At 43.1% G+C, this 23,625-nt stretch overlaps 1 protein-coding gene across 3 annotated transcripts in view; it reads left to right on the top strand.

Annotated features, from left to right (window-relative positions):
- Positions 1 to 23,625, top strand: part of PHF6 (PHD finger protein 6) — a 35,502-nt gene that overhangs the window by 9,945 nt on the left and 1,932 nt on the right. The window contains exons 1-11 of one of the 3 annotated variants that reach the window (XM_081180529.1): positions 2,198 to 2,369; positions 2,724 to 2,783; positions 13,817 to 13,990; positions 14,390 to 14,491; positions 16,534 to 16,667; positions 16,855 to 16,898; positions 18,652 to 18,812; positions 18,950 to 19,093; positions 19,616 to 19,720; positions 20,247 to 20,380; positions 23,348 to 23,474. In XM_081180529.1, coding sequence (XP_081036655.1) covers positions 13,853 to 13,990; positions 14,390 to 14,491; positions 16,534 to 16,667; positions 16,855 to 16,898; positions 18,652 to 18,812; positions 18,950 to 19,093; positions 19,616 to 19,720; positions 20,247 to 20,380; positions 23,348 to 23,474 — 1,089 coding nt within the window. In that variant the 5' untranslated portion in view covers positions 2,198 to 2,369; positions 2,724 to 2,783; positions 13,817 to 13,852. Of the gene's footprint in view, positions 1 to 2,197; positions 2,370 to 2,723; positions 2,784 to 13,816; positions 13,991 to 14,389; positions 14,492 to 16,533; positions 16,668 to 16,854; positions 16,899 to 18,651; positions 18,813 to 18,949; positions 19,094 to 19,615; positions 19,721 to 20,246; positions 20,381 to 23,347; positions 23,475 to 23,625 lie in introns of those variants that run through there. The other 2 variants (XM_081180528.1, XM_081180530.1) reach the window with 2 other exon arrangements.

The following is a 23,625-nucleotide window of genomic DNA, read 5'->3' on the forward strand; positions in this document are numbered from 1 at the left end:
TGATAAACTGTGATGATAAATCAACAACAGTGGAGCAGGAATCCATTTGACCTGTTTTCTGTCTAAGGGAGCAGCTAAGACAATGCATTATCATGTCATGTGTATCTCTTCTAGAGATTTCAAGGTGGCAAGCTTGGGTTATCCCAATTTATCTTCCCAACTGCCCTGTAAGGAACACTGAAAAGGAGTGGCTGTCACAAGTCACTGAGGAAGTTTCATACACAAGTGAGGAATGTGCATCCAGACCTTTTAATCCAAATCTTCACCCACTATTATCTCCTGCAATAGAGTATTTTCACCCTCTCTTGTCTTTTCTTGTTGTTTAGCACCCAGAAACTTCATCATATTCAAGGGAATGGGAAAACAGGCTTAATTTGCTGGCTGCATTGTCTGTGGTCAGCTTGGTTCTAATGGGAAATTGCGGGGCAGGGTGAGAGGATGTCCTTGCTTTATACAAAGACTTCTGGAGGGTGCTGGATATTCCCGCTCTCCTGTTAAGACTTGGATACAAAACAAAACAAAAGAAAACAACAAAACACAAAAAAGGAACAACCACCTTCCCAAACTACTGTATTTGGTCAAATGTGTATTGTTATTTATTCTAACTTAGACTATAGAAGAATGATGCGTCTAAGCAAATGGTATCCAATTTGCACTTTACATCTTTTTATATTCCTGATTTCTGTGGTGAAATACGAGAAAAGAAATGAGGGAGTGGGCCATGGATGTTGTTAGGGTGTTCTCCCTTGCAGTGAAGAGCCATTTAAACTAATGGGCATGGTTTATTGATTTTCACAGGTCTGCTATATGACATAGTTCAAAAAAACCATAAATGCTTCAGGATACAAACTTATGCACTCTTACCTGGCAGCTGAGCTGATAAACTTGAAGCTGAATGGCACTGGGGGTGAATGGTGGTCCTTGGGCCCAAGCATTGGGAAGGTGACCGGTTTTGCTAGTGGGTCAGCATGCTCCCAGAAGGAGCAGCTGCATAGCTTGGGGAGCTCCTCAGCTTCCAACGATCACTGCAGCCTCTGATGCAAGGGTCACTTTTGCCTGGCTACAGCTGATTCACCAGCTATGACTGTTTCGTAGTCCCAGCACCCCATGGTAACTTCTGGGATAGACTGCTGCAATACGTTTTCTGTTGAAGATGGCGCAGAAGCTGCAGCCCGGCAGGTGGCCCAATGAGGGTTCATGCCCGGCCAACCTTGGACGTGCTGTTCTGGCTTGCTGGTAAGCTACTGGGCCCCAATTCAAGGCCTTGCCATTAGCAGGTAAGAGCCTAAACTGTCCGGGGTTGTCTACCAATATATTGACCCACCTGTGCACTGCGGTCATCAGGAGCGGCTCTGCTCGCTGCCCGCCCGCCATAAGAAGCCACGAGGCCGGGAGCGCAAGGGGTGCCTTGTTCAGTGGTGGCCCCTCTCCTATGCCATCTCTCCTCTGAACATGCACCAGAAGCCTGGGAGTCGCCTTCCTTTTTTGTACCACTGACCGGTGATAGGTAGCACTCCCCCCCCCCCGCGCGCCTTCAGGGGCCATGATGCGGTAGTTCACAGTCCTGGTTATTTTGTCCCTTGGAGAGTGAGGTTTTGCTTTGCTTTGCTTTTTTACAAAACTTTGGCTTGGCGTATTTTTCTGAGGGGGGAGGGTGCGCAAACACATTCCGTGCAACCAGTGCTTAAAACACTCCCACATGCCCCTAAGCGCTGACGGGTCCAGCTGCGTTATTCCCACTAAATGTCCGGGGTGGAATTAAACAGATACATTCATAATCGGGAGAGGGGCGCATGCTCAAAACCGCTCAACCCTTTCAAACAGCCGGACGCGCCGCCTCCTCTTTAACAAAATCGAACGAAACAAAACCTGCAGCGGCGGCAGCAGTAGCAGCAGCGCATGCGCGGGACTCCTCCATTGGAAACGAGCGCGCGCTAGCCACTCCGCCTCTTCCCGCTCCCTTTTCTGCGCAGGCGCGAGACTGGTTAACCCCTACTATTCCTTCCATCCCGCCACCAAAGGCGCGTGAGGGAAAGTCGAGTCCCTCGCAGTCGCCATATTAGTTGGGTTTTTAAAAAAACCACCCCAATCAGGGCGCATGCGCAGTAAGCGGCCGCCGCAGCGGCCAAAAGGGCAGGCGAGCCGCTTGGTTTGGCTGAGGGCGTGGCATAAAACGCCGGTCTCGCGGGCGTCAGGCGCCGTTCGTGCGTGCTTGCGTCAAGCTTCGCGGCGGCGGCGGCGGCGGCGTCTTTTTCCTCCTCCTGCTGCTGCTGCTGCTTCTGCGGAGCCTCCGGAGGAAAAGGGCGGCTGACGCCGAGCGAGGAGCTGCGCCCCGGCCGAGAGGCGCTCCTTCCTGCCCAGCCGACCGGGTGAGTCCCACGCCCCCTCCCGGAGGGCCGGGTTGCCATGGGAACCGCTCCTCGCTGCCCTGGGGTGGGGGCCGGGACACCCGCTTCCCCTGCGGGTGGGGGGCCTGGGGGGGGCCTGCCGCCCCCGCCCCTCCGGCGGCCCTCAGAGGAGCCGGGCTGGGAGGGTCGCCCAGGGGTCATCTAGTCCAGCCATCCCCAGAGGGGGGTGCTGCCTTCCCCTCCCTCTCTCCTTGCCCAGGAACTAAAGGGGAGGCTGCTCTTCCCCACCCCCCACCCCCCACCCCAATGGCCATTGCGTCCAGGGGGCCCTGCAGCCGAGTTTGCTGAGGTTGACCGCGCACTTTTCTCTTCCAGGGGGCTCGACGCCAAGTACAAGGTTCCTCTCCCGCTCTTCGCAGGAGCCTTGTGAGATGGGTCTGTAAGGGGAAGGGGCTGCTGGGCGTGGGGCGCGGGAGCGGTGGAAGGTCAGTCAGCTACTAAGTCCCACCTGGGCGGAGTGGGCCCACGTGTCCTGAGTCTTCGTGTCTACACCTGTGCGCTCTAGGCCTAAACTCGCGGTTTGGGGATGGGACTGACTTACAGGGAAACTGCATTGAGGTCGCTGGGGCTGACACCCAAGCAGACCTGTACTGAATTCCACCGACACATACCCATGCACAAGCAGAATATCTGACTAGTAGAGCTGTTGTGTTAAGCACCTGTTCTTGGAAGGAAAGCCCATAGCATTCAGTGAGACTTATTCCCTGATACCATGTGTTGCCTTGCTGGCTTCATAAGGATGTCATCATAAAAACAAGAGTTCATGTGTTTGTAATACAGCAATGCTTCAGAATTCCAGTAGATGGAAACCACAGGAGGTGGAGAGCGCTTTTATGCTAGAATCCTTCTTACAGGTTTCCCACAGGCATCTGGTTGGCCACCGTGACTACAGGATGCTGGACTAGGGGAGCCTTTCGCCTGATTCATAGAATCACCAGATTGTAGAGTTGAAGGGGACTCCTGACGGTCATCTAATGCAGCCTCCTGCAACGATTCAGCAGGCTCTTATGTTCACAATAGCTTCATTGTTAGCTGCACTAAGCTAGCACATTTTCAGATGCCCAGGGTTTTGTGTGTTATTCAGTTGTCCTTGCCCTGCACGGCCAGTTGGTTTCCCCCTTGTTGCAAATCTGAGTGTTAGGGCACAATGGTTTGCTTTAAGCTGCCCACCCATGTATGTTTACCTGGGAATAAGTCCTGAGATGTTCAGTGTAGTTTACTTTCTAGTAGATACTCAGGATTGCAGCTCTAATGAGTTTGTGGCTGAGGTGAGATGAATGTGGGACTTCCAGCTCTTAAAATGTGCCTGCTGTCTCTGCTGTAGAAGGGTTGGGAAGGGCTGCAGCTTTGCAGTATAGCTTCTGCTTTGTATGCAGACAGTTCTAGGTTCAAGTCCCAACAACTCTGGGTATGATTGGGAAACATTCCATGTCTTTAGCACTGGATGGATGCTGCCAATCATTATAGACAGCACTGAGCTGCTAGATGCATCAAGGATCTAACTGTACAAAGCAGCTTTCCTATGTCTGCCATTACAAGTTATCCTATTGCTCTCTGCCAGCCAGCCACTATAGGAATGAGTGTTTAGAAACTGGTGCCTGAGTTTTTGTTGTTATTTTCCTCTTCCCTTCCCATCCTTCTTCCCTTGCATATCACGTTTTTTAAGATTCTAAGCCTGGAACTATGGACTGCCTTGTTTTGGTTGTATGTTAGCTGCTCTTTGACTAAAGATTGGGGTACAAATTCAATAATAAATCCTCTCCTGGTTTCAGGCATAGTCTATTGGAAGTGCATTTATCTGTAAAAAAAGGTACAGCAAGGAGTTTGGTGAGATGATGTTGCTATAGTAACATTTCTATCTGGGCACATAGTGTCCCATGTTGGTTGTGGACCAGGGGAGTTCTATGGAAATGGATTTTTCTGATCACCCTGCCTGTTTCTATTTTCATTTCAGTATTACTTTCCTGTAGCTACGGTGTGTTTGCAGAGCACTCAGGAGGAGAGAAAAGTACATTTCCTGAGATCTTGAAAAATATGTATGGATATGAATAGCTGCCCAGCAGGCAACATGAAACATACACATCCAGTTCCATATGAAAGTTCTTAATGTTCTCTGTAGCCTCTTCACATTTGGGTTTTGTTTCACTGGCCTTTGGTAGAAGACAAACACCTTTGGAGAGCTTTGACCAAGTGTCACCGATTCTCTGAACATTCTGAGTCTTGAGTAATTGTCTTGCTTCATCTTGAATAACTAAAAGCTCATTCCTTATGGGACCGACAGTAGTTGTCACTTGTATTAAATTCTCGTAATGTGTAAAACTTGAAAGGGGCTATTTATATAGAGAGATGTTTGGTTCCCAGGCCATCTCCTAAAACTTTAAAAAATCAAGCTTTTGTCATCTGCCTCCACCTCCCCAAACCTCTGCAAGAAATTTCTTGGTTCGATATGCACACAGGTATTGGTGAGAGCAATTAGAATGCTTGTACTATTCTGTCTTAACTTAAGTTCCGTCAAAATGTGAGTATCCCATTAGAAGATGCCTTACTCAAACTGCAAGGGTGTACTATGTTGTGCTCAGCTGATGATCTTAGCTGGGTGGATTTAGCAAACAAATAATGGAAGGTAGCAGTTCCCTAAAATATATTGTACCAACGCCATTTAGGGACTTCAAGGTTGAATTGTGCCTGACTGACAATGGAGAACAAGCACATATGTTGAAGAACTGGCACAGAGTGTGCCTGGCTAATGCCATTGTCAATTGTATGTACACAGCAGAAGTGGGAAAAGCACAGGTGCTTATTTGCCTGCTTTGGATATCTGTAGCGCTCTGGCTTGTGTTTTGTGGCTCCCATTGTTGTTTCACCCAGTAAATACACCCCAAGTGTTTGAGGCCCATTGCATATAATTGTTTTGGGTGTGCAGATAAAAATTCTGCACATACTTGTGAAGATATAAAAGCATGCCAGTGGGCAATGTGTGTCTGCCAGCTTGTCTATCAAAAGGATGAACATGTTAGCTGGGATTGACCAAAGTTCCCTGTTGAGTGCATTGTAACAAAACTAGGGCTCCTATTGCACAAATATCTTTAAGTGGCAACACAGTTTTAAAGTCTGCTATTTTTACATAGGGCTGGAAGCCTAAATCAATCTGACTTCCATTTACTGCTTTGAATCTGACTATTAATCTTTTCCTACAAACACACACACACACAGCAGAATCCAGGTCAAGTTAAGCATTTCTATTTTCTAGGATTTTGTTACAGGGCTTTAAAGGGGAATGCCATAGTATTCACAGTTGGCACCATGGATGCTAACCCTTTTCAGACACATTCTGATTTGCAGTCCCCAAAAGAATTTTGCCATTTGTTCCATAGTTAGTTTGTTTACATTTCTGAAAGCCAAGCATAAAGATTTCCAGTGATCAGTTTCAGAAATAATGCTAGTGCCACAATTTTTTTCAGTCCAAAAGCACCTGCTCATTTGCCTACATTCCTCTTTGTATGTTGCTACTGCATTACTTCTCAAGATCTCTTGCAAGCCCAGGAAATCCTAAGCATGTTTTTGTTATAACGTAAATGTGAAGTATACCCAATCATACTAAAATGTTTGGTCGTTTTGAGACCTCTGAAGCCCTGTCCTCTTGGAGAAATGACAGGCTAGGACTTTAGCAGCTCAATGGAGCATGAAGAGAAGCTCTTGAATTTCCCTCCTTTCCAGGGCTTAGGTGACATCACTGCTACTTTTCCTCCTGTACTTAATAAATAGCCTGCTGGTTAAAGCTTTTTTTGAGCCAGCCTTTCCCCCCATGCCTTAGGAATGAGCCATTCAGAAAAGTGCAGTGGGGCCACAAGAAGGGCTTAAGACACAATAGGCATTTATAGGGGGAAATGGTCACATTTCTGTCTTCGTTTCTACCCATAAAGCCATGCTATGGAGAAATAAAGCCTTGAATATTGTTTTGAAAGGAGGTGGGGTTCCCTCCCCAGTTTTATTCTGCTAAATACAGCATGGTAGTTATCAAACCTTCATAAAGAATCCACTAGAACATATTGGTGATGCTTAAGGCCCTGATTCAGTAAACATACATGTTTAACTTGATTCCTGAGTAGTCTTACAAGTAAGAAGTTAGGATTCTGGGATGGCGAATTAAGTATCTTTGGAATGCATTTATAGGCAGTGGCAATCTTTAGTCTGAAACCATTGTGTTGCTACTGTTGATGTTTCTGGAAGAAACAGACCGAACCCAAAGGGTGCTCATCAATGGTTCCTCTTCATCCTGGAGAAGAGTGACTGGTGGGGTGCCACAGGGTTCTGTCTTGGGCCCGGTCTTATTCAACATCTTTATCAACGACTTGGATGATGGACTCAAGGGCATCCTGATCAAATTTGCAGATGACACCAAACTGGGAGGGGTGGCTAACACCCCAGAGGACAGGATCACACTTCAAAACGACCTTGACAGATTAGAAAACTAGGCCAAAACAAACAAGATGAACTTTAACAGGGAGAAATGTAAAGTATTGCACTTGGGCAAAAAAAATGAGAGGCACAAATACAAGATGGGGGACACCTGGCTTGAGACCAGTACATGTGAAAAGGATCTAGGAGTCTTGGTTGACCACAAACTTGATATGAGCCAACAGTGTGACGCAGCAGCTAAAAAAGCCAATGCAATTCTGGGATGCATCAATAGGAGTATGGCATTTAGATCAAGGGAAGTAATAGTGCCACTGTATTCTGCTCTGGTCAGACCTCACCTGGAGTACTGTGTCCAGTTCTGGGCACCACAATTCAAGAAGGACACTGACAAACTGGAACGTGTCCAGAGGAGGGCAACCAAAATGGTCAAAGGCCTGGAAACGATGCCTTATGAGGAACGGCTAAGGGAGCTGGGCATGTTTAGCCTGGAGAAGAGGAGGTTAAGGGGTGATATGATAGCCATGTTCTCATATATATATATATATATATATATATATATATATATATATATATATATATATTATAAAGATATTTATTAAATTTTCCAATTTTTTACAAAGAGGGGAAAAAACAGACATAAAAAGAAAAAAGTTAAAAACACATAAATTTCACAACTTATTTTCTCATAACATATTTCCCTGACCTCATCATACCTCCCCTTCTTGTATATCCAGTTCAAATTATTTGTGCAGCAAATCCATATCTCAAAGCATTACAGCTTTAAAGACAAAAAGAACACCTTATTTTCTATCCATCATCTTAGGCTATTATAACCTTAAATTCTTACTTATAAAAAGAAAACCATTTTATCATATTCCTTAATACCATTACAGCTAGAAACCACTTAGTTTCAATCCAACAACATTCCTTAATTTTACAGTATTTTTGTAGATAGTCCTTAAATTTTTTCCAATCTTCTGCCGACTCTTCTCCCTGGTCACGGATTCTGCCAGTCATTTCTGCTAGTCCCATACAGTCTATCAGCTTCATCTGCCATTCTTCCAAAGTGGGCAATTCTTGCATCTTCCAATACTTTGCAATAAGTATTCTTGCTGCTGTTGTAGCGTACATAAAGAAAGTTCTATCCTTTTTTAACACCAACTGGTCAACCATGCCCAAGAGAAAAGCCTCTGGTTTCTTCGAGAAGGTATATTTAAATACCTTTTTCAATTCATTATAAATCATTTCCCAGAAAGCCTTAATCTTAGGGCACGTCCACCAAAGGTGAAAAAATGTACCTTAATTTTCTTTACATTTCCAACATTTGTTATCGGGCAAATGATAAATTTTTGCAAGCTTGACTGGGGTCATGTACCACCTTATCATTTTCATAATATTTTCTCTTAAGGCATTACATGCCGTAAATTTCATCCCGGTGGTCCACAACTGTTCCCAGTCAGCAAACATAATGTTATGTCCAACATCTTGTGCCCATTTAATCATGACAGATTTAACCGTCTCATCCTGAGTGTTCCATTTCAGCAGCAAGTTATACATTTTTGACAAAATCTTGGTTTTGGGTTCTAACAGTTCTGTTTCCAATTTAGATTTTTCCACCTGGAAGCCAACTTTCTTATCCAAATTGTATGCCTCCATTATCTGATAATAATGAAGCCAATCTCTCACTTTATCTTTTAATTTCTCAAAACTCTGCAGTTTCTATTTGTCTCCTTCTTGTTCCAAAATTTCCCAATATTTCGGCCATTTGGCCTCCATATTGAGCTTTTTCTGAGCTTTTGCTTCCATCGGTGACAACCACCTTGGGGTTTTATTTTCAAGTAAGTCTTTATACCTTGTCCAAACATTGAACAATGCTCTTCTGACAATATGGTTTTTAAATGCTTTATGTGCTTTAACCTTGTCATACCACAAATATGCATGCCACCCAAAAACATTATTAAAACCTTCTAAATCCAAAATGTATGTGTTCACAAGAAGCAGTCATTCTTTCAGCCAGCAAAATGCCGCTGATTCATAATAGAGTTTAAGGTATGGCAGGGCAAATCCACCTCTGTCCTTTGCATCAGTTAATATTTTAAATTTTATTCTGGGCTTCTTGCCCTGCCAGACAAATCTAGAAATGTCTCTCTGCCACTTCTTGAAACAGTCCATTTTGTCCAAGATTTGCAATGATTGAAACAAAAATAACATTCTTGGCAATACATTCATCTTTATAACAGCAATTCGACCTAGCAAGGAAAGCTTCAAATTTGACCAAATTTCTAAATCTTTTTTAACTTCCGTCCAGCATTTTTCATAGTTATCTTTAAACAGATTTCCATTTTTAGCTGTCATGTTAATCCCCAGGTATTTCACTTTCTTAGCCACAGTCAGACCTGTTTCATTCTGAAACTTCTCTCTTTCCATCAATGTTAATTTTTTCTCTAAAACCTTAGTTTTTAGCTTATTCAATCCTGCCACCTGACCAAACTCTTGAATTAATTCTAATACTCTTTCAGTACTAGATTCTGGCTCCTGTAACGTCAAAACTAGATCATCTGCAAATGCTCTCAATTTATACTGTTTGGCTCCGACCTGTATACCTTTAACCAACCGGTCTCCTCTAATCATATTCAGCAGGACCTCCAGGACCGATATAAAAAGCAATGGGGAAATTGGGCACCCCTGTCGTGTCCCTTTTTCTATCTTAAATTGTTCCGTAACCACATTATTTACAATTAGTTTAGCCTTTTTTTCAGAATATATTGCACCTATACCATTTTCAAAACCTTGACCTACCCCCATACCCTGTAAATTCTTTTTCATAAAACTCCAGGAAATATTATCAAAGGCTTTCTCCGCATCCACAAATATCAGAACTGCTTTAGTGTTTATATTCACTTCTAGCTTTTCCAAAATGTCAATTAGATTCCTCAGATTATCAGATAGATGTCTTCCCGGAAGAAAGCCCGCTTGGTCCTTATGAATCTCTTCAATCAGTACTTTTTTCAGTCTCTTAGCCAAAAGTATCAGCAAAAATTTTGTAATCCACATTTAATAAGGATATGGGACGGTAGTTCTTAAGTTGAGTCTTTTCAGTCTCAGTTTTCGGTATAAGTGTAATATAGGCCTCTTTCCACGTTTCTGGTGCCCTTTTCCCTTCCAAAATTTCATTACAGACTTCCTTCAAAGGTTGTATTAACCAGTCCTTCAAAGATCTATAATATCTGGAAGACAGCCCATCCGGTCCTGGAGATTTGCCCAATTGCATATTTTGAATGGCCCCTTCTATCTCCTGGTCAGATATTTTACAGTTCAACATTAGTTGACTTTCTTGTGAAATTTTTTGTAATCCATTTGTTTTCAAAAAACGGTCAATATCCATTTCATTCTGTGGCCCTTGTGCATACAATTGTTTAAAGTACTTCTGGAAGCAGTTTCTGATTTCAATTGGGTTGTGTACCTCTTTTCCATCTACGTCCAGATTTGTAATGGTATTTAATTTTTGTCTCTTTTTCAATTGCCAAGCCAGTAATTTCCCACATTTATTCGCTGATTCGAATGTCTTCTGTCTCATTTGTTTAATTTTCCATTCTATTTCTTGATTCATCAATTCCATATACTGTACTTGGTATAATTTTATTTCTCTCAAAATCTCCTGTGACTTTGGCTTTACTCTCAATCTTTTCTCCCCTTCTTTTATTTTCTCCAAAATTTTATCTTTTTTCTCGTTTTGGCTTCTCTTCTTTAATGCATTCTGTTGTATCAAGAACCCTCTCATCACAGCTTTACTTGCATCCCAGATTACTCTTTTTTCAACGTTGGTAGCCATATTTATTTCAAAATAGTCTTTCAAAGTTTTTTGGGCCTTTTTGTAAACTTCATCTCTAAAAAGGGTGTAATTCATCCTCCACCTGAAGGAGCCGGTTGTTATCTGGTTCATCTCCATCTTTACAGCATTATGGTCAGAGCAAGTTTTGGGGCAGATTTCCACTTTCTTTATCTTTGGTGCCGTTCCTCTAGTAATCCAAATTTGGTCAATTCTAGTCCATGTCATCTTGGCTTCAGAGAAAAAAGTTCCCTCTCTCCCCAGAGGGTTCTTGGTTCTCCAGATGTCAGACTACCCAAAACTTTTTTTGAACTAACTGACAATATGGCCATGTTCAAATATATAAAAGGATGTCACATAGAGGAGGGAGAAAGGTTGTTTTCTGCTGCTCCAGAGAAGCGGACACGGAGCAATGGATCCAAACTACAAGAAAAAAGATTCCACCTAAACATTAGGAAGAACTTCCTGACAGTAAGAGCTGTTTGACAGTGGAATTTGCTGCCAAGGAGTGTGGTGGAGTCTCCTTCATTGGAGGTCTTTAAGCAGAGGCTTGACAACCATATGTCAGGAGTGCTCTGGTGGTGTTTCCTGCTTGGCAGGGGGTTGGACTCGATGGCCCTTGTGGTCTCTTCCAACTCTATGATTCTATGACATGTTTTGCCAGAGCTGGAAAAAAAATCACTTCAGTCATTTGCCACAAAACTAGTTATCAGTCCCTAGAAATTTAACATACTTTTTCCAGCTCCAAAATGTTATTTTGTGGATATGCAGAGAGGTGGAGAAACATGTACACCAATGGTTCCCAATTAGCTAAGTACAGTGGTGCCTCGCAAGACGAAAAGAATCCGTTCTGTGATTCTCTTCGTCTAGCGGTTTTTTCGTCTTGCGAAGCAATCCCATTGACGGATTAGCGGCTTTTAGCGGCTTATCGGCTTATCGGATCAGCTGATAAGCGGCTTAGTGGCTTAGAAAAGGGGGGAGGGGGAACCGCAGGAACTCGCAAGACATTTTCGTCTTGCGAAGCAAGCCCATAGGAGATTCGTTTTGCGAAGCACCTCCAAAGCGGAAAACTCTTTCGTCTAGCGAGTTTTCCGTCTTGCGAGGCATTCGTCTTGCGGGGCACCACTGTACTGTGGACCCGTTTTTCTAAAGCCAAGCTTTTGAAAAAACCCTACTTTTGAAAATTTTGATATCTCTATGGTAGTTTTTGTTATGTGAATGGTGCTATGGACCCCCTGGGTGGGTTACGGACCCCCAGTTGGGAACCACTGATGTACACCACCTGGAGGAGTAGTGGGATATAACTGAAGAAGATGGTGGTGGTAATATGTTTGAAGTCATTCCATTTCAAAAAGGATACATTAGAGCTGAGATAAGGCAACCAAAATTATTATGAAGCTAAACCCACTCTGCTAAAAGGAAAGGTTCCAAAATCTGATGCTTTCCAGATTTTTTTGGGGGGGCACCCTGCTATGATGCTGTGGGCAAAGTGAGTGGTTGTTGTTGTTGTTGTTATCTGCACCTGTCATAATACTAGAATAATACTAATAATACTAGACTGGAGCATCATAATACATAATATTATAAATAATACTAGACTGGAGCATCAAAAGAAACTGATTCAGGCTAGACAAAGAAGCACCAGTTCTTAGCATCTGTCTCAAGAGACAATAAAGTGTGCCTCCAGGAGTGAAGTCAATCTGCTATGTTAGTAGCACTGAAGTGACCTTCCCAGGCACAAACCTGGGCAGTGGACATGGAGATCCTGGGCTGCCTAGGCGACAAGACACACACACACACACACACACACACACACACGCCTCACTGATGTGGTCCAAAGGAAAGCAGAGCAATACATTGCACAAGCTGCCACAAGCTGTGGTGTTGATGGCCTCTAGCCTTAAAACAGGATTATACAAAATAATGGAGCATTGTATCAAAGGCTTATTAGCCCTGGTGGCTACAAGGAATGCCCATGTCCATTTGCAGGATGCCACTGGACCTTGTTGCAGGGGAGCAACAATGAGAGGGCAGTTGGCTTCGAGCCCCAGTTGTAGGGTTCCTGGAATGATCTGCCCAGCCGTTGTGAGAAGCAGGATGTTGGATGAGGTAGGCTCTTGGTATGATGCAACAAAGAAGTTACTTTATTTGTTGGGGGGAATAAAACGTGTGTGTTTGTGCGCGCACACATGCATGTGCACATACAGCTTCTGGATGCTGCTGCAAAGAATGGTTGACATTCTGTGTTCTTCACATGATTACAAGTGTGATGTCAAGACCAGAACCATATGCACAGCTTCCAAAGACCAGAGTGTTACCTGCTCAGAGGCATAGCACTGTGCTGTTAGTGTTTGTGTGGTTCATTCAGTCTTCTGGCCAAAACTCCTGTAGCTCTTTGCACATACATGAGAAAGCTATGCATGCCATAGTGCTGATCTGTATCATACTGCACAAGTTTATGAGTTTGTAGCTGCATGCATGACTCTCTCAATGACGCAATGGCAGATGTCCTGGTGACTTGGAGGCTTCTAATATTCTTATTTTAGAATGATTGGGAAATCTGGTTGGTACCAGATAGCCACATTTTAACTAATTGGATGAACATTTCTACCTGACAAGCTCAGATGTTGATGCTTTCTGTAATGTGCATACCCCATGGATGAGCAAATTAAATCATTCATCAGCAGTTTGCCACAATACATTTTGATCCTCTGTTATTTACAAGCAGAGCATGCAAATGATGCAGTGTTGAGTGCTTTCTATTACAATATTTTCTAAAAATTTGTATTAAAATACAATTGACTTTCCTAGGGCAGCTGAAAATAAATCAATAGCAAAAGCAGGGTGCGGCTCAAGACTAATTTATAGCATTCTAAGTTCAAGATGGTATGATATCCATTCTTCTCAAATGCTCTTTGTCTTTTTTCAACTTTCTTTATTTGGGCACTCTTTCTGTTGTGGTTTTTGTCAGTTTTCATTCCTTGCAGAAGGGCTGCTTTGGCAACATGCAGATTTACTTGGAAGCGCCATGGTCCACCACCAGGAGTTTTAAATCTTGACGATGCCTTTGATAAGGAATGCTAAATCGCTGGTGAACTAGAGAGAGGCTAACATGATTGTTTGTACCCTCTTTTTTGCTGTTCTGTGTTGCATTGGCAAGGCTTGAAGTAGCATTCTTCGAACTGCTGTAAGAATCATGTCGGCAGCAGCTGGACAGAAAAAGGGACCTGGCAGGCAGCGCAAGTGCGGCTTCTGCAGATCCAACAAAGATAACGAATGTGGGCAGCTACTGCTTTCTGAAAACCAGAAGGTGGCAGCACATCATAAGTGTATGGTAAGTGCTCCCAAACACTGCTGGAAGCTGCTCTTAGGGCAGAACACTGCTGCAGTGGGCTAAGAGGAATTTAACAGGTGGGAGGGGGTACTTGAGTCTTCCTCCACCCTGATAATTCTCCCCTCAATTGCCTCTCATTGTTTTTAGTGTGATCCCACCCACCCACCCCCCGGGAGGTGTCAACATTGTTGAATTCATAGGACTGATGTCCAAGTAAGCTTATGCATAGGATCATACTGCCCATTAAAATGCTTTAGAACAGAACATTATATATTCATAACTTCCTATAGTACTGCATGTTAAGAAACCTCTCTCTAATCTAGAAGTTCTGATATTGTCTTTAATTTAATCAGTCCTGAAGTCACAATTTGCTTGTTCTCTCTTTTGGTCTCTTTTTAGCTTTTTTCATCTGCTTTGGTATCTTCACACTCTGATAATGAGAGTCTTGGAGGCTTTTCCATTGAAGACGTTGAAAAGGAAATAAAAAGAGGTAGCAAGCTGGTAAGATGGCATTTCTAGCTCTTGAAGGTGAAAAAGCTCAACTCGAAATGAAATTTTGTTCAGTAAGTTGATAAAACTGCCAGCAGAGAAGCAGCAGTGCCAGTTTCCAGCAAGGTCTCACTGAAATCTTGTGAGCTCTTCCAGAGATTGTGAGATCTCACAAGGTTTTGCTGGAAGGTGATACCACTGCCAGCGCTTTGCACCAGCATGCAATTCAGGTAAGAGAGACATGACGCTGGCAGCAGGAAGGGGGCAGCACATTTCCATTTCATCTCCAGTTGCAAAACGGGATGCAACACCCCTGGGTCATTCTGCTCCATCCTGTGAATGTATTTTCTGGCACAGCAGGGTCTGGGAGCTTTAAAGTGAATTGCCACTGTTCTTGAAGAAATCCCCTCCTTTTGTGTGTGTGTGTGTGTGTGTGTGTGTGTGTGTCTATACCACTACACTGTAATGTATTTGTGTAGAAAGCTGCCATAGGAGAACAGCTACTGCAACAAAACAGTGTTTGGAGAAGGCAATAGGCACACTCTCTTATGCTGCTTTTGTGCTCAACAGTAGTTTTGCAGCTGTTTTCAGTAACAGAATTGTCTGCATTGCCAAACATCTGATCTTGAAAAGATTTTAATAGAAGTTGTTTTGTACACTGATAAAGACTCTCCTCCTGCAAGAGAGTGGAGTGGTTGTGGTCGGGATCCGGACTCCGCCTCAAGCAGGGGGCGTTAGCCCCCTGCCTCCCACTCACCTGGCTGGTGCCCACGCCCACGGGCAGGCACCCAACCAGGTGCCTGCGAGGGGGCGTGTTTAGCAGCCTAAATTGCTGCAGCACCAGCCTTCCGGCCTCACTTTTCGTCGTCCCGTCGCGAGTCACCCACCCTCCACTCCCTTAGAGCTCAGGGTCTCAGTTTTCTTTTGGCCTTGCTATGGACCTTAGGTTGGTCGCCCTGGTTGTCCGGGGGGGCCTGGTAGGAATTTTTCCATTTGGCATTAGGCTTTTTGGTTTTTTCGCCTACCTCGTAGCAATCGTCACAACTTTCGTGGTATTGGTGGGTAGGTTAGGCATTGGTATAATGTGTTGTGGTGTGTCGAAGGGCTAGGTGTGGCCATCGCCTGCGCCTTCAATTTTGGGTATTCCGTTAAAGGAATCCGGCGGTCGTGTATTCTGTCCGATGCCTGCGTGGCGGGAGGCCATGGCACGACCCTCGGTGACATCAGGGGAGAGCTTATAGTTGGATTAGCATCAACAGGCTCCACCTACTGGTGAATAAACCCCCCTGTTTTAGACTCACCCCTCTCTGAGGGGGTGGAGTCAGCTGACGTAATCCAATGCCTAAGCCAATACCTTTTCACTTGCTGTAATCAATAAAGTTGTGGCCTTTTCTTGCCCATTAACCTTATATCACGTGTCCTTGTGTTTTCATTCCACTACGCGGGGATCGGGTCCTCGAACCACAAGTTTCCTAAAGTGATTGGATTGTGTTGCAAATCATGGATTAATTTGGCAGCTATTTAAATACAGACTGTTTCACTTCTTGCCTAACATACAAAGCTAGTTGTATTTGGGGCTTCTGCATTTCCTCTTGATTTCAGTGGAGTGTCTGAAGATCATGTGTGTGCCAGATAGATACACACAGTGTAACTCAGAAGTGTAGCTTTGCTACTTATCCGAGTTAGTAGGTGATATATAAGTGTAGAATATCTCAGAGTCTAATGGCACCTTAGACCAACAATGGCATAAGCTTTCGTGGACCATAGTGCTCAAAAGCTATTATACCATAATTAGTTGGTTTTTAAGGTGCCTTTAACTTGTGTTTTTGCTGTAACAGACTTAACATGGAAACTGAAGTACAGTATAATCCCTTTTTATTCGGACTGAATACACATTTCCTCTGCCTCTAATTTGGTGCAGCTTCCTTTTCACATTCTAAAGTATCATGCAAAAGAAATAGCAGTACCAGTTCAGTGCAACAAGCTTCCTTTCCCTCAGTTCTGCTCTAATTGCCTTTGCTGGTTCCCAACGTGTGTCTTTTTCCTGCTTTCAGGTGTGCTCCTTATGCCGCTGCCCTGGAGCAACTGTGGGTTGTGATGTAAAAACCTGCCACAAGACTTATCACTACTATTGTGCGTTGCATGATAAAGCTCAGATCCGAGAGAAACCTTCTCAAGGCATTTACATGTAAGGACCACTTGCATTTCTCCACCATTAAAGGAACCAACTTTCGTACTTAAGCAGAGATTTTCTGAGGTGGATTTCTTTCAGTGCAAAGTGCCTTGAAGTCTTGTTAGTGACGGTATAGTTCTAAGCAGATATAAAAGCTTTTCCTTTGTGGCTGACTTTGCTCTCTCCAATGTTCTATCCCTAGGATATTATGTCGAAAACACAAGAAAGCACCACACAACTCTGAAGGTAAAATTATTCATAGCTCATTGTTTTAAGTAGTTCCGCATCAAAAAGTACACGCTTTCCAGTCAAGAGAAAATAGGATGAGGGCAGAAGCATGTTAATAAGAAATAAATTACTCTTTGAGTAAACCTTCCTTGATCACAAGCATAAGCAAAGAAGAGTCCTTAAACAAGCCAAAAGCCAGCTCAGCTAATCAGGGTTTGAGCCAGAATTCCTGGGTCCTATGACATGGCAAGTCACTATTCTTCTAAAGTGACACTAATCTCTGCTAAAGTGGTAGAAGGAGGAGAATGGGAGGCTTGTCCACGGATCACTAAACCAGAGCTTTCCAAACTGTGTCGTGACACACTAGTGTGTCAGCTACAGTGTGTGGGTTTATCGCATGAATGCTCCCCACACTTCTCACCAGGCTAGAAAGGGGTTAGTTTAACCTCTAGTTTGCTAGCAAAACTGAATTACTGTGTCGCAAAATGATGCATGTCCAAAAAGTGTGTCACCAACGTGAAAAGTTTGGAAAGCTCTGCACTAAACCATAGCATAGCATTGCCTCTGAAAACTGAGGTTGCACATGGGCCTATCATCCTCTCTGAATTTGTCTTTTAATGCCATTTAAGCAATCAGCACATCTTATTCTAGCAACCAGTAGCACATTGTGTGATGGTCTAGTATTATGGGAGTAGGAGGGAAAAGTTCTTTTCACACTTTCAACACTATTTGCGAGAGTTTATAAACCTTATGATGTGTTGCTTTCTTTCTGAACTAAATCCTAACACTACAGAGACGAGTTCCTCGAAGTTTATCTGCAGGTGTGGTGTCTAGCTTTGTTTCTGATTTGAATGAATTAATTTGCACACTAATGTAAAAAAGAAAGAAAAAGGAATTGGCTGTGTATAACATGTATAACATGTTCCCGCAACCCCAGAGTCGGTTATGACTGGACCTAATGGTCAGGGGTCCCTTTACCTTTACCTTTACCTAACATGTTCCATTATCTGGCCTAAATTCCACTGTGAATTCTAACCTGTCTGCACACGTGGAATTACTTTTCCCTCAAAAATACCAAAAAGGCTGTTCCCCCAGCCTTTGGTGTGTTCCCTCACCATTGGTTGTTCCCTCACTATTGGTGTGTGGCTGAAGTTGGGCTCATTGAAAAAGTGTCCACATTTTTAATCAAAACTCCATGAGCAGAGTGTGCTTTGACCTCTAGAGAAATGGGAGCCTGCATGTTTTCTTGTCTCAAAAGACTTATTAGCAAGAACAGAACAACATTCTATTCAGTGTACAGTACATTGAACAAGCAGAATAAGCAAGCCCTCATGGTTTGAGTAGACATTCTAATAACTGCACTGTTTAATTCAAGGAACACTGTAAGAAAATACTTGTTTTTGCTCTTTGGCTGCTTATTCTGGGAATCTGTTATGTATATTCACAAGTAATGGGAGAAGTGAACATGGGAGAACTTAGCCGTATCAGTTCCTCCCTCCCTATAACTGGAAGTGAGCTTACATAAGGTATTTGGAACTTGCTTTCCCAGGTTATTGTGATTCTGGCAGTGGGGAACATTGGGGTCTTATAACACAGGTTTTCAAATAATTAAAAAGTAGCCTGGGTTTAGCCCAATAAATTGCTGCTGCCATGTCAAAGCAAGCCCTGCTTTCCTCCCCAGGCAATCTTTTGTGCCAGTGGGTGTGTACTCTACAGGAGCTTGTGAAAAACCATTCTAGCCTTTTTATGTGTGGGGGTTTTCTTCCTTCAGATTTAGGAGAAGGTTTAAATGAACTAAATGAGTTGGAAACATCCCCTCCCAAAAAGAAGGGGCGCAAAGGAAGGCCCAGAAAATTGAGTCTCAAAGGGCAGCCAGAAGATACTCGATCCACATCTTCACATGGCACAGATGATGTAGAAAGCAGTTCTTATGTAAGTGCCTTCTATGTTTGTTTATAAACCTCTCAAAGAAGTCTAGGTCTCCTTTTTATAATGAACTTACTTTGTTGCCTTGTGTTGAAACCATATTTCTTGTTCTGGCACATTTTAGAAAAGTTTTTTTCTTCCAGAGAGACAGATCGCCACACAGAAGCAGCCCCAGTGATACAAAACCTAAATGTGGATTCTGTCATGCAGGTGAAGAAGAAAATGAAGCTCGAGGGAAGCTTCACATATTCAATGCCAAAAAGGCAGCTGCACATTACAAGTGCATGGTGAGAAAAGTCATTTTGTTCTTATTCTCTGGGAGTTCAAACGTTTCCAGTGAAACTTTACCATGACATAGTATCATAAGCTGGGTGTCCACCTCCTCAGAGCTTCCCATTAATTTGAAATGTAGCCGTCTGCCAGCCAGGGCTTGCCCACTTCCCTATCCACTGTGATGTTGGGAGAAGACACAACCTCTTGCACACTTCACAAAGTGCTTCAGGGTCAAACCAAAGGTTCATCTAGTCCAGCATCCTCTTTCCCATAGTTACCAGCCAGATGTTTCCAAGATCCCTTTATAAACAAGCCTTGAAGCCAAGACTTATCCCCTCACTGTGTACTGCCTCTGAACCTATATAGCTAGCATACTTAGTAGTCATTGACTGATCTCTTTTCCCCTCAGTGAATGTGCCCATACCCCTTTTAAAGCCTCAGCACATCGCCATCGGCCTGTCACATGTCCTTTTTTGACGTCCCACACAGCCAAGGTTTCCCACATTCCTAATATTTTGCCTCTCCTTTCTTCCTAGCTGTTCTCTTCTGGCACTGTACAATTGACAACAACTTCAAGGGCAGAGTTTGGTGATTTTGATATTAAAACTGTACTTCAAGAAATCAAACGAGGGAAAAGAATGGTATGTCCTTCTTCTCTGAGCCTGACCTCTCCACCCACCTGGCTTTTACCCTGCCTCTTCTCCAAAGAGCTGAGTGCTGCAGACATGATTCCTTGCACCCTTTCTTCTCACAGCAACTGTAGACTTGAGAACAGTGACTGACCCAAAGTGACAGAATAAGCTTTGCAGTAAAGCAGAGGTTTGGAGCCAAGTCTCCCCTGGTCTCTCACATTAGCCACTACTGCAGATAGAAAGTAATGCATGTTGAGCGGCTGTATCTACTTTTAAAAGTTTTAATAACATGAATTCCCCAGCAAACTGCTTGCATGCTATTGAAAAATGTTACCAGAAATGAGAACTTTAAGAATATGAAATTTATTGTGAAGCAGGAAGATATAGATTAATACCTCTCTCTCTCTCTCCCCTACCCCTCTCTCTCTCTCTCTCTCTCTCTCTCTCTCTCTCTCTGTGTGTGTGTGTGTCTGTGTCTGTGTCTCTGTCTCTGTCTCTGTCACTGTCTCCTCCCTCTAATGTCTCTGTGTAACAGAAATGCACCCTTTGTAGTCAGTCTGGTGCAACTATTGGATGCGAAATCAAAGCCTGTATCAAGACTTACCATTACCACTGTGGAGTGCAAGACAAAGCAAAATACATTGAGAACATGTCACGAGGAATTTACAAGTAAATGCCATTCTCTTTTACTTTGCCACACACTTTACTGGAGCATAGGGCAGGCTGGCCATGGGGTTATCATTTCTATGTAGTTGAACTGATGTGAATAGCATATATGTTTTGGCCAACAGGAAACTCACATGAGGCAGTATATTTCAATTTGTTCCACTGAAGACTGTAGACTTCTTCACTATGCTTAACACAGAATAATGTTTCCAGTAAGCGCTCTGTTTTGAAATTAGCAAGGCATTCTGCCAAAGTTAAACGTGTGTTTTAATGTATTAAAAAGCATGCTTTTGAAACATTGCTCTACAACCATGTTCTTTGTGTTCCTAAATGTAGTGCAGGGGTGGGGAGTCTGCAGTCCTCAGTTGTAGGTGGCTTCTAACTTCCATCAACCCTGCTGAGCATAGCTAGTGGTCAGGGGTGATGGGAGTTGTAGCCTAGCAACATCTGGAGAGCCACAGGTTCCCAACCTCTGATTTAGTGGGTCTGTATTAATAACGTTGTCTGTACCTGGGATGGGGAAACTGTGACCTTCCTTGTAGCTGAACTACAACTCTCATCATCTATTGGCCACGCTGGCTTTGGCTGAATTGAGTTTACTTACATCTGGAGGGCTACAAGCCCCCACTCCTCTTTATAATTAGCTGAATAGTTCTTATGCAGTTATTTCTTCGCGCGCCCCCCAAAGCAAATAGCAAATGGAAGCTGAGAAGGGATTTGCTGAAAGTGATGGCCAAAGTGAGATGACAGCACACCAGGCTGTTTGTCCAGCCCAGTGTTGTCTCTCTGGGAGCTCAGGCCATCACTTGCCTTCTGACCCTTTCTAGGTGGTTTCAACACCAACTGCAGTTTCCTATGACAGTTCTTCTTACGGATGACTGCTCTCCAGCACCCCAGGTTCACACCCAAATTGCCTAATGGCCTTATTGCCATTGTGTCTGACCCCAAAGGTTGGTTACAAAGTGGCATTTCCTGAACAGTGGTGGTGCAAGTTCTGTCTCTTCAGATTTGGTGGTTTGGCTTCATGTCGCCTTATTTGTTTTTCCTTCTTTGATTGTCTTAGCTTGATTTACCTGGAAAGTGCCTTCAGACGTCTTGAGCACAGTCTTGTTGAATTGCTTTGCAGTGCAGGGAGGATAGAATGATACTTAGTTCTGGCTTTTTGTGCCCAACTGATTCAGTTAGTTCCTCCTAAAGAATTTGCAGTATTAGGAACCTGGAAGGAAAGCCATGGCCAATGGATTGAGTGCAACAAGTGCTTTTCACAGCCAAAGACAGCATCTTAACAAGCAGTGGTGTGAAGCAGAAAAGCTTCCACAAAGCTTTCAGCTGCTATGTATTTTTTGTTGGGACTTGGAAAAAACATATTCCCAATATAAAATTAATAAATAACTTAATAGATTTTTAGTTGTATGCTTGTTGCTATTGTTAGCCATGCTGGGAACAAGAATACGTACTGAAGTATTCATTGGGGGGATACATTATGTATGCAAATAAATATATCTGTACATGGACAGCTTGAGAATTGTAGTGAACTTTATTCAGGTGGCTGTGATATATTTATATATGTATGTGTCTGTGTGTGTGTGCTTAGGGCTTTGTGCCATGTTAGAATTAGTACTCTAATGGTTTTTGGTGCCTTCATTCTGCCCCCCCCCCCAAAGCTCCTTAATTTAAGCCACATAAACTAACACATGCCATGAGTTGACATGGCGTATAATATTTACAAGTGTTTCAGTAAAATGTGTTTTATAAATAAGCTTTGAAATGGATTGAGTATAACGCAGAGTGATCATTTTTGTATCTAATTAGAAGTAAGATTCATTAGGTTGTTTCTGTACACATTTGATGAAAAATAAGTCCCATTGAGTAAAGGAGCCGTTTACTTCTGAATAGACATGCTTGGATTGGGCTATTAGTGTAGTTCAACAGTGCTTATTTTTGTCCCTAATCAAATATTCCAGTACAAATATTTTGGCTACTGGGAAATCTTGAGAGATTTTAAATAGCATATAAAATTTAAATGCTATACTTCTTTTAGTTTTGTTGATTAAATCAGTGCTAAGTAAGTGCTAAATGAGATTCCAGTAGACATAGGGCACTGGAAAATTTTCAGGGGAAAAAAGATTTAAAATATTAATGTACATTAATTTCAGTTGGTTAACTGTGAGTAGGACTTGTCTGAATACCAAATAGATGCTAGATATTTATTGTCTCCATTTTACCCCTTATATGCTACTGAATACTGAACAGAGATGAATACTTTCCACACTCCCTTATGTAACTACTCAAATAAATGGCAATGGTCCATTGTATTTCACAATTGCATATTAGACTTTTAGATTAGCCTGGCTGCTCTGAAGGGGTTGGGAATTATTGTGGGATCTGCATGTGACCTTATCTGTATGTATAAGAGACCCATGAAAGACCAGCAAGAACTGGATTAGCACAGATTTGGTCAAACACTCCAAAGTCTTTTTATTCTCTGGACAGTAGTTTGGTGGAAGATATTTTGCTGCAAGGGAAGAAAGGGTTTTGGTCAAATTCAGCCTCACTACTAATACCTTCAGGGATCAGTCCCAGCCTACTCTCCCCCCCCCCATTAGCTTTACAGTGATTGAGGAACCTTAGCCCCATTTATAGATAGTTGGTGACGACAACAAGGAAGCAATGCACAAGTGAGAGACACGAGAGCATTGCCTATCTCAAAGTTAGAACCACTAAATCTGTTTGGCTTGCCCTAAGGCAAGAATATTTACCCATTCATTTAGGTTATTTAAAACATTTCTATCCCTGGTCTTAAATTAAACATTTTCAGGTTGGTTTTACAATAGCTCATAAGACGCAACTGGTGAAATACATTAAAAAGCAAACGTAAACATAATCACGATGGCACGCCCTGGACTAGATGAACACCCCGTGACATGGGCTGTTCCCCACCCCCACCCCTACTTTGTATTGTCTTCTTAGGCTTTACTGTAAAAACCACAGTGGGAACGATGAGCGAGATGAAGAGGACGAAGAGCGAGAGAGTAAAAGCCGCGAGAGGTCAATAGCTGACCATAGTGGAGTTTCGCAGCAGCTCAATGGAAACTAGGTATGGAAGTTCTCACCTGCCAGCCCTCCAGGGGTGCCACAGTTAAAATAGTGTAGTTATTTGTGGTATATTTTAAGTTGAGCAATTGCCAATGATTAGGTTAGTTTTTGTTACTTTTAAAAAAACTGGAGCCCTGTTGCAAAAGAATCCA

Source organism: Podarcis bocagei (genome assembly GCF_964188305.1).
Source record: "Podarcis bocagei genome assembly, chromosome: Z".
Taxonomy (NCBI): Eukaryota; Metazoa; Chordata; class Lepidosauria; order Squamata; family Lacertidae; genus Podarcis; species Podarcis bocagei.